The sequence below is a fragment of the Colossoma macropomum genome, unplaced genomic scaffold (assembly GCF_904425465.1).
Source record: "Colossoma macropomum unplaced genomic scaffold, Colossoma_macropomum, whole genome shotgun sequence".
Lineage (NCBI taxonomy): Eukaryota > Metazoa > Chordata > Actinopteri > Characiformes > Serrasalmidae > Colossoma > Colossoma macropomum.
This window is the reverse complement of record NW_023495490.1, coordinates 12,501-24,197: the sequence shown is the minus strand read 5'-3', so window position 1 is coordinate 24,197 and position 11,697 is coordinate 12,501. Positions and strand designations below refer to the sequence as shown.

Here is an 11,697-nt window from a genome sequence, read left to right as displayed (position 1 = left end):
GGACTTCAGTTCTTATATTTTTCTGTATTTCATACTGAAATGAAAGATTAATCTCCCAGACATAATTAAGGATTTTGATATATGAAACAATTGAATTCAGTCACTATGAGATACAAAGCTTTAGAAATTCTGGCTTTTTTTGTATTTCATCTCAGATAAGTTCCAACTCAGAATTATATATACTGCCATATTTTGAATTTACAAATTCTGTGTTAGTGGTTAATGATTGTTTGAGGAGTTGTATAATGAGTTCAGGTGTATTTATTTAATTAATTAATTAAAGTAATAGTCCAAATTGTCCTGACAGGCCATGTGAATGTTATTGTATTTTTTGTTTTCCATGATATCTGAATATATATTTCACAGAATTATGTGCTTGCTGTGTTTGTACTGCAGCTGGTTGCTGTATGTAAATTGTTCCTTTTTTTCTTTCTTTCCTGCAGATTGTCTGGTTGTATGGTGACAGATGAAGGCTGTTCTTCTCTGGCTTCAGCTCTGAAATCAAACCCCTCCCACCTGAGAGAACTGGATCTGAGCTATAATCACCCAGGAGAGTCTGGAGTGAAGCTGCTCTCTGATCTACTGGAGGATCCACACTGCGCCCTGGAGAAACTACAGTGAGTTACTGACTTACTGTCTCTGTACACAGACTGACTGTAATTATACACATTATACACAGATTGACTGTAATTATACACATTATACACAGATTGACTGTAATCATACATATCATACACATTACTAACTGTATTTATGCATATTATACACATTACTAACTGTAATTATACATATACACATTACTAAGTGTAATCATACATATTATACACATTACTAACTGTAATCATTCATATTATACACATTACTAACTGTAATTATACATATCATACACATTACTAACTGTAATCATTCATATTATACACATTACTAACTGTAATCATACATATCATACACATTACTAACTGTAATTATACATATCATACACATTACTAACTGTAATTATACGTATTATACACATTACTAACTGTAATCATACATATTATACACATTACTAACTGTAATCATTCATATTATACACATTACTAACTGTAATTATATATATATTACATACATTACTAACTGTAATCATACATATCATACACATTACTAACTGTAATCATACATATTATACACATTACTAACTGTAATCATTCATATTATACACATTACTAACTGTAATTATATATATTACATACATTACTAACTGTAATCATACATATCATACACATTACTAACTGTAATCATACATATCATACACATTACTAACTGTAATTATACGTATTATACACATTACTAACTGTAATCATACATATTATACACATTACTAACTGTAATCATTCATATTATACACATTACTAACTGTAATTATATATATATTACATACATTACTAACTGTAATTCTACACATTATGCTTATGCAGTAGAACACAGAGGGAGTGTGTTATTGCGAAATAACATCACGGCTGTGATTTGGTCACCGTAGATCATCACAGCCGTGATGTTATTGGCGATAACACACTCCTCGAGTGTTCTATTGCTCTGTACAACAGTTAAATAAATACAGTAATAAATTAATAAACTGGGCCGTGAACGCGGCGTTTAATATGTTTTAATGTTCGCAGTTCCTTCACCAAATTATACAAACCGGATTCCAAAAAAGTTGGGACACTAAACAAATTGTGAATAAAAACTGAATGCAGTGATGTGGAGGTGCCAACATCTAATATTTTATTCAGAATAGAACACAAATCACAGATCAAAAGTTTAAACTGAGAGAATGTATCATTTTAAGGGAAAAATATGTTGTTTCAAAATTTCATGGCGTCAACAAATCCCAAAAAAGTTGGGACAAGGCCATTTTTACCACTGTGTGGCATCCCCCCTTCTTCTTACAACACTCAACAGACGTCTGGGGACAGAGGAGACCAGTTTCTCAAGTTTAGAAATAGGAATGCTCTCCCATTCATGTCTAATACAGGCCTCTAACTGTTCAATCGTCTTGGGCCTTCTTTGTCGCACCTTCCTCTTTATGATGCGCCAAATGTTCTCTATAGGTGAAAGATCTGGACTGCAGGCTGGCCATTTCAGTACCCGGATCCTTCTCCTACGTAGCCATGATGTTGTGATTGCTGCAGAATGTGGTCTGGCATTATCTTGTTGAAAAATGCAGGGTCTTCCCTGAAAGAGACGACGTCTAGATGGGAGCATATGTTGTTCTAGAACCTGAACATAGTTCTCTGCATTAATGGTGCCTTTCCAGACATGCAAGCTGCCCGTGCCACAAGCACTCATGCAACCCCATACCATCAGTGATGCAGGCTTCTGAACGGAGCGTTGATAACAACTTGGGTTATCCTTGTCCTCTCTGGTCCGGATGACATGGCGTCCCAGTGTTCCATAAAGAACTTCAAATCGTGACTCATCTGACCACAGAACAGTCTTCCATTTTGCCACACTCCATTTTAAAAGACCCCTGGCCCAGTGCAAACGTCTGAGCTTGTGGAGCTTGCTTAGAAATGGCTTCCTCTTTGCACTGTAGAGTTTCAGCTGGCAACGGCGGATGGCACGGTGGATTGTGTTCACTGACAATGCTTTCTGGAAGTATTCCTGAGCCCATTCTGTTATTTCCTTGACAGTGGCATTCCTGTTTGAGGTGCAGTGACGTTTAAGGGCCCGGAGATCACGAGCATCCAGTAGAGTTTTACGGCCTTGACCCTTACGCACAGCGATTGTTCCAGATTCTTTGCATCTTTTGATGATGTTATGCACGGTTGATGATGATAACTTAAAAGTCTCTGCTATTTTACGCCGGGTAACACCATTCTGGTATTGCTGCATCTTTCTGCGCAACAATGGTGGAATTGGTGATCCTCTTACCATCTTGGCTTCTGAGAGACACTGACACTCTGAGAGCTCTTTTTATACCCAATCATGTTGTCAATTGACCTAATAGTGTTATTGGTCTGTCCAGCTGTTCGTTATATGCTCAATTTCTTTTTCCAGCCAATTATTGCTACTTGTCCAACTTTTTTGGGATGTTGATCCATCACAGCCGTGATGTTATTGGCGATAACACACTCCTCGAGTGTTCTATTGCTTTAATACAACAGTTAAATAAATAAAGTAATAAATTAATAAACTGGGCCGTGAACGCGGCGTTTAATATGTTTTAATGTTCGCAGTTCCTTCACCAAATTATAGTTCCTTAACGAGCAGCTTGTTGCTACGTCAGAGTAACGAGCTCCGCCCACTCGCTGCACAGCCGGCAGTTCGTTCTCCAGCTCCTTACACTAAATTCCCAAACTGTCATCACCACTGAGCAGCTTTTCAGTCGGCAGCTGTGACAGAAGAACAGCTAAACAACCTGGAATCAGCCAGAAATGAACCCAACACCATTCGCCAAACGTGTAGTCTGATCTTCAGAGTCTGACCAAATCAGACTGAGCCATAAAATTGACCCAATATCAAGTTTAGCTCAGTTTTGTTAATTTTTGCCAGATCAGTATTAATGTTGTTTTGTTCCAGCCAGTCTGTAAAGCATCTTACAGCCCATTTAGTTTGGCGAATGGTATTGGGTTCATTTCTGGCTGATTCCAGGTTGTTTAGCTATTCTTCTGTCACAGCTGCCGACTGAAAAGCTGCTCAGTGGTGATGACAGTTTGGGAATTTAGTGTCGTCTCATCTTCAGAGTCTGACCAAATCGTCTGTCGGTCAAATGTGATTTTAAAAGTATCCATTTTCTGTTTGTGGCAAAGTAAGAAGTAAAAACGTTCAAATGGCTTGAGCGTCTCCTACAGCTGTCAAAGTCGTTGCTTAGCAACAGCATCTCAGCGGAGTGATACAGTGTTTGTGAAAAAACGTATTATACATATAAAACACATCACTGACTGTAACTGTATACATTATACTCATTACTGACCGTCATCATACATATTATCCACATTACTGACTGTAATGTTTTACTGTAGATGTGTTTGTCTTCATAGTGAGGTGGTGAATTACTGTCATTCTCAAGTGTGGGGAAAATATTATTATTATTATTAATATTATTATTGTTGTTGTTATTATTGTTGCTGCTGCTGTTGTTTTGGTTTGTTGTTAACAGATAATTGTATTGGCCTAATAATAATAATAATAAAAATAATAATAATAATCACATTACTGACTGCATTTATACATATTATACATATTATTGACTGTATTTATATATATATTACACACATTATTGACTGTATTTATACATATTATACATATTATTGACTGTATTTATACATATTATACACAATATTGACGATTTATACGTATTATACATAAAACTGACTGTAATTATACACATTATCCACGTTACCGACTCTACAGTTTTACTGTAGATATGTTTGTCTTCATAGTGAGGTGGTGAATTATTTTTATTCTTTATTATTATTATTATCATTATTATTGTTGTTGTTATTATCAGATCATTTTATTGGCCTAATAATAATAACAATAATAATAATAATAATAATAATAATAATAATAACGATAATAAAGACTGTTTAATTGACAGTAGGAACAAACACAGTACAGACATCATTAATAATAATGGACAAAAACAAGTATTCTGTCAAGAAATGTTTATGGTAGAAATGATTATGGTATAGTTGCCAAGCAACCATGGACCACTGCATGAGACTGTTCAGTCATCCATCGCTGTATATTGAGGTCATTTTTTGTTGTATAATAATGAACATATGATAATGCAGCACTGTTTAATGCAGAAACTTTCACTTTTTAAGTCCTTTTTGGTCCCCAAATTACCAGTTAGTGAGTCTTATTTAGCACCAATCCAGTGGGGCCCTCTTCTCACACTGGGGCTGAATCTCAAACAGCTCCCTGCTCCCTACATAGTGCACTACGTAGGAGTTTAAACACTGGATCCTGAACTCCAACAGTGCGTAATACAGCTAATAAACAGTCATTTGGAATTCAGTCCCATCCACACTCGACACACAGTCACTGTTTGGCTGCAGAAGCTAGAATTTCTAAATTTCCCTAGAACACTATTTAGGGAGTACAGAGCCGTTTGGGATTCAGCCTCAGTGTAACGTGACTTCTGACTGAAACACGGACATTTGAAGCCTTTAGGTCATTCTTTAGTCTTTTATACTGCAGTTTTACAGTAAATCATATCGTAAGTTCTTTAATTCAAGACTGTGATATTAATGATGGAGTTGTTTAGCAGGTCTGCTATCTTTTAGCCTGTTAGTTCTAGATGAGAAAATAAGCCGTCAGCCCCTCAGTTTAAACAGAACCGGGTTCTTACTTCGTCAGTGCACTCGGTGCTCCATGCGAACAGCATTACAGTCAAAGATTAATCCATTGGGAACACAAGAGTTACTCGTGCCGTGGTGCAGTGATACAGAGTTCAGCTGTTGTGAGGGGCTATCGGTGGGCAAATATCAAATATTTTACAATGACTTCAAACACGGCCCAGCCAATCAGATTTTAGGACTGGAACTATCTGTTTAAGGACTGATTTATACTTTGTGTTTATATATTTTTTAATTTGTTGTGTAATAAAATATGCTGAGGTGCAGTAAAGTTCTTCTTTATTGGACACAGAGAGTTTATTAATACTGTATCCATGAACACAGATTCTTTTACACTAACTCATTTAGGCTGTTTACTGGTGTTCAGTGTTGATGATAAATAATCCACCACAATATTTATTTATTTATTTTTATTTCTAATTAAACAGCACTAATTCTGCTCTTTATAATCAGACATGCAGCAGTGAAGTGTTTTCAGTGCTGACGATTTACAGCAGACACTCTGACAAGCTTTTGTGCTCTGTGTGTGTGTGTGTGTGTGTGTGTTTGTTCTTCAGGGTGAATCATGGAGGGAAGATCAGGATGAAACCGGGAGTGAAGAAATGTAAGATATATATATATATATATATATATATATATGTATATATATATATATATATATACACACACACACACACACACTGTCACTCATAAACATACACACACTCCTACACACTCACACACACAGTCCTACACACACACACATTCTTGTAATTGTCCCAAAGTGAGGACCGGGTAAAAGCCCAGGGAAACTGAAGACCATGGTTTCTGCTGCATCTACAGACAAGCCGTTTGAGTGTTGAGCCACTAGATGTCGCCCACATGCGAGGGGTCACTAGAAACTGAATGAATAGTAGAATTCAGTAAAAAGTGTTCTACCGCTGAACCGAGGAGCCGCTCGGCCGCTGAACCGAGGAGCCGCTCGGCCGCTGGGCAGAAACAACACCATCTGAATGGAGTTTCACTCTTAAACGCCCAGCGCCTCCAACTACTGCAGATACACTGTTCACATCAGACTGTGCTCGGGAAACAACTCTAACGGCCATATGTTCCAGAGTACATAATAAAAGTCACGGCAAAGAGAGATTATTAAACATTTCCCGGATTCTGCAGGACTTTTGTGAGCTTTAGCGATTAGCATAGCGAGCGCTCTGAGCCGCCAGCACCGCCAGAGCCTGCTGTATGGAAGGAGCCCGCCTACAAGGCCGCCTGACCAATAGTGGCTGAGCAACAGAGGCTCTAGCCAATCAGGTTCTAGACCGCTCCGTACGGACGAGTAAGGAGTCCGCTCTGCTGCCCGAATAAACCCAACGCTGAACAAATCTGACCAAATGAGGACAAATAAGCTGTAAAAGTGGCGATTTACTGAACCAAAGCGCTGAATTACATTAAAGCAGGTAGTTTAGCGAGTTTTGACCAGGAGAACGAGCCTGTTTATGCACGACTTGATGGTCTGAATCTAAGAATCGATTCTTGAACCCTTCGAGTCGACTCCTTTCCATCACTAGCGAATAGCTGAATATAATGGACTCCTGAAGATGACTCAATTGAATAAACAAAATCGATTCCATTGTCTGAGACTCTCTGTCATTGGTGAGTCTCAGAGAATTGAATCGACCCTGTTGATTCAATCGAGTCGTTTCCATCCAGTATATCCACACTGTACCGAGTCAAACTCTGTTTTAGTGATTAGTGAGTCTTTAGTTAAAAAGAGCCGCTGTTAATTATGCTGTTCATTAACGTTTTGTTGTTTAAAAAAGGGACTGCAAGTTAAACTCCAACAGTAATTCAGCTCAAGTCAGATCTAAAATGTTCTAAATGATCTAAAACGTTTATATATATATATATATATATATATATAATTTGTACGTATTGTACAGATCACTTCTCTGCTGAGGTGGTTAGCGTTATGTATATATGTATTATGTATGTATTTAACAGACACCTGATGTTGCTGATTATTAGAAAAACTAATAGACATTAGTTAAAGTTAGCGAACACTGGCTAATGTAATATCATGGGGTGCAACATGTTCCTGAGAGATACTCAGTTGTTCACGCTCTTGTATTGTATTAGCTAGGAATAAAGCGAGGGGCAGCTTACCAAGGCCGCGATTCTGGTCATGTATTTGAAGTGTTGTTTACATATAAGACAGGACCTTCACCCATCAGCACAGCCAGAGTTTAATCCAGCAGGGCTGGGTTTCCCAAAAGCACCAATGTCATTGTTACCAAATACCAAAGTGAGCATTACATTCAACTCCCTCTACCAGTTAGGATGTTCATCATCCTTCACTGGTTTGTCAAACATTCAGCAGCCTGAGAAAATTTGGATGTGTCACTTCCTGATAGTTCAGGTTATGTTGTCATTTAGAAGACATTCTTCCTCTAATATGGCCACTTCAGTTTGGTCTGTTAACCCCAGGGTCCTCCGGAGGGCGCACAGTTTTATTACACGCTTCTATAACCTAAAAGAATAGCTCAGTTAGTTTGCACTGAAGTCCCTGTAGTTCCTGAATAATCAGCTGTAGTATGTAATGAGCCTGGGGTGTTAAGGGGTGAATTATTTGATTGAATAAATCAGATGAAACTGCAGAAACAGAAGAAACAATGCAGATTATTTTTGAACCAGAAACTAGTATGTCTTGGAGTCGTCATTGGCTGAAGAGATGAATGAATTTCCCCTTACTATCTATGGTCCATGAGTTTATCTGATCTGGTAGCCATTGGTGATCAATAAGTGAATAATGATGCAGTGGAACTTGGAAAACTTTAAGAATTTTACTTCTCAGTTTTTAAGAGTGACTGTTGCATAAACATAACTGTTCATAATCAACATGAATTATGACCAAGATAGTAACTATTATAGCCAACATGAAAGTCACAGTTCCATCACCAACATGAATTTGACTCAGTGATTTTGTTTTGTGAGACTGACAGTTCTGTTGTGGATGAAGTATTTAACATCCCTCCATGTTGGAGATCTTAAGTCGTTCTCGTTCTCGATACATGAAATTCAGTCCTTTTTTCCTGGAACCTCGTAACGTTCAAGGAAAACTCCCAAATGTCTGAGTGCAGCAGCTCTTTCGTCTTCGCTCCACGCTCGCCTCCTGTGTTGAGTGGGTCTGAAAGCAGCAGAGAAGTGAAGGTAAAATGTAACAGTTGCGATGTGCGAACAGTCCGCCACCCAAATAATATCTGGACAACAGCGGGCCTGTGGTCAGAAACTGACCGATGATGAATGGGGTATGGGGTGGCTGATAAACTGTGCAGCAACAGGTGGACGACACTGACATGCCAAAAGTCATGGGATCAGAACTCGTATCACCCACTCTCTGTCCATTACATCAGCTCTGTTTACCATATAGTTATTTAGGTGGTGGATCATTCTCAGCACTGCAGTGACGCTGACACACTAACACTCCACCACCATGTCAGTGTGACTGCAGTGCTGAGAATGACCCACCACCCAAATAGTACCTGCTCTGTGGGGGTCCATGGGGGTCCTGACCACTGAAGAACAGGGTAACAAAGTATGCAGAGAAACAGATGGACTACAGTCTGTAACTGTAGAACTACAGAGTGAAACTGTGTGGTAAACAGAGCTGATATGATGGACAGAGAGTGTAGAAACAAGAGGTGGTCATAATATTCTGATAAGACTGTGTATAGTGAGCTGTAAGACAGGGGTTTCTAATAAAGTAGCCAATAAGTTTATATACAGGACAAGTGTACCTAATAAACAGCAACAAATCCCACAAATCCACTCATCTGAGTAACTATAAACTGATGAGCCAAACAACTTTTTCATCTTTAATTTGGCCACTGTAGTGTAATTTATCTAGTAATAGAGAACAAAACTGTGAATATCATGGTGACTATCCAGTGATGTGGGACTTGCAGCCACCAGCTTATCCTGATTGTGCGTACCAAGTTTTATGAATGTGGCCCGTTATGTTTAAGAGGACATTCATACCATTTCAGTATATGCACAATAAAACTCACCACGATCTTCCACCTAAACAGATCACCAGTCTTCTCCATGAAGAGCCAGGGTGACTACCTGTTTTCCGTCCAAGCAACCAGGATCAGACGTCATACTGCTAACAAATTCTTTAAAGAATGAGACCAAATGATGAAACATGTGGATTCAGCTGTGCTTCTCCTTAAAGGCAATGAAAACCTGCAGTCAGACTGGCTCCTTGTGAATAAGACTGGTGAAAAGTGCAGGGCAGTGCTTTAGAATATACATGTTAAACTCGCTGGGCTGTTCCGTCAGCAGCTTCTTCTTCACCTTCTTCTTACAAATGGTAGGGGGGACATAATCACCATCCTCCTCTGTGAAAGAAAACAAAACATCATTTTATTTTTGTACGACAGCTTTTCAAACACATTTTACAGAAGTTCATAACTGAAGGTGTCTCTGGTGATGAGATCACGATACTGCCAATCACATTCTCCCACGACCACTTGGGGTTTCTTACATCATACGTCCTCAGCCCAAATGAAGATGAGGCTTCTTGCTCCCTAGCGCCCCCCAGTCTCACAGTTAGTGCGTATCTTCCAGCAGGCCATGACGTGGCTATACATGTGTTACTTCACTGCAGTCAGGGATGCATGAAGATGCTTTCGTGTTCACACTACAAATGTAATGCAGTCATGCACGTCTCTGACCACCTCCGAATGTGGTTTGACCAATCGGATTACAGCGTCTTCCAGACACACTGTACCCTTTTCACACTTGTACTTAGTGCTGACCACTGATGATCAGATCACCCAGGACGCATGTTAATGCCAGGTCTGAACAAGGCCTTGGACCAAGTTATTAAGGGACGAAGACTCACCATCCATTTCTGTTTGTTCATCACCATCTGTTTCCTCCCGTCTTTGCCGCTTTGGTGCTCTGTCTTTCCTTGGTGGGCTTTGTGCCTCATCATCACCTAAAACTGGTTTTATAAACAAAATGAGCATCCTAGAAATATATGCATTAACACTCAGTTTCCCAGACAAGGATTAAATCTAGTCCTGGACTACTTTTTAGTCTAAGACAATACTTAATCTCTGTCTGGGAGACCAACCCAATATACATCATCATTCCCCAACAGGTGGACTACAGGCTTTAATGGACTCTGTTCACTTAAGACTTGTTACTCAGTTGGTTCAGGTAAAAACCGCACAGCACTTTTAACTGTGTGTTATACAGTGGTGCAGTAATGGAGCCTACAAATCTGTGTATTAGTTAGACAGTGATGTAGAACCAAAGACCATAAGAGGACGTGAACCTTTTCCTTCAGAATAGTTTTTTATTTGGCCAAGAAAAAAACTAAACTGGTAAAAAAGGAATCTTGTATCAGAGCCCTTTAATTATTAATGATTTCTTTTCAAGGCTCAGATTCAACTCAAGATTCGAGAGTTTTGTTGTGATCTGCACAGCAGAATCAGGCAGTTACACTGTACAGTGAAATTCTTACTCTGCTGTTCCTCCATTCACCAATATAATCTTAGAGAAAAGTAGTTATATGTGCAAAGTTGAAGGAAAAGATTAAAGGTACGTGTGCGTATGTGCAAATGTGTAGAGCAGCGGTTCATAAAGTGCATGTTGAAGTAACAGATGTGTCTGTTTTCAACTGGATTTCATCAAGTATCTTATGAATATTTGTAAAATCTGGCGTTTATTAAGGCCAGGGTTCAGAACCTGTTTCTCTACCCAGATAATCCACAGTTAAAACAGCTCTACAGAAGCTGAACACTGAAGGTAGTTATTTCAGCCAAACACAGCTGTACTGTGTGAATTATTAAGAGATAAAAACTTACCTTTCGTTCCTGCACTTTCAACATCGTCTGGTTTCTTCTTTCGCTGCAGCTTTGCTGATCTGTCCTTCTGTGGATCTTGTGCCTCAATGCTACCTGCAGTCAGTCATAATCATTGAGTTACACATCCTACAAAAACCTATGAACATAAAATATACACACAGTATGATGATCATTGTTGTGGGAGAGCAGAGTGAGAGAGTGGGGGATGGGAGAGCAGAGTGAGAGAGCGGGGGATGGGAGAGCAGAGTGAGAGGGAGTGGGAGAGCAGAGTGAGAGAGTGGGGGATGGGAGAGCAGAGTGAGAGAGTGGGGGTGGGAGAGCAGAGTGAGAGAGCGGGGGATGGGAGAGCAGAGTGAGAGAGCGGGGGATGGGAGAGCAGAGTGAGAGAGCGGGGGATGGGAGAGCAGAGAGAGAGTGGGGGATGGGAGAGCAGAGTGAGAGAGCGGGGGATGGGAGAGCAGAGTGAGAGAGCGGGGGATGGGAGAGCAGAGTGAGAAAGT

General features: G+C 39.5%; 1 protein-coding gene across 1 annotated transcript in view; it reads left to right on the top strand.

The window, feature by feature from the left end:
- The first annotated feature begins 411 nt into the window (after positions 1-411).
- LOC118802217 (tripartite motif-containing protein 16-like) overlaps positions 412-11,697 on the top strand; it is a 13,229-nt gene continuing 1,943 nt past the window's right edge. Inside the window, exons 1-2 of the mRNA XM_036562706.1 lie at positions 412-617; positions 5,903-5,949. Of these exons, the coding sequence (XP_036418599.1) occupies positions 457-617; positions 5,903-5,949 (208 nt within the window). The 5' untranslated portion in view covers positions 412-456. The remainder of the gene's footprint in view (positions 618-5,902; positions 5,950-11,697) is intronic.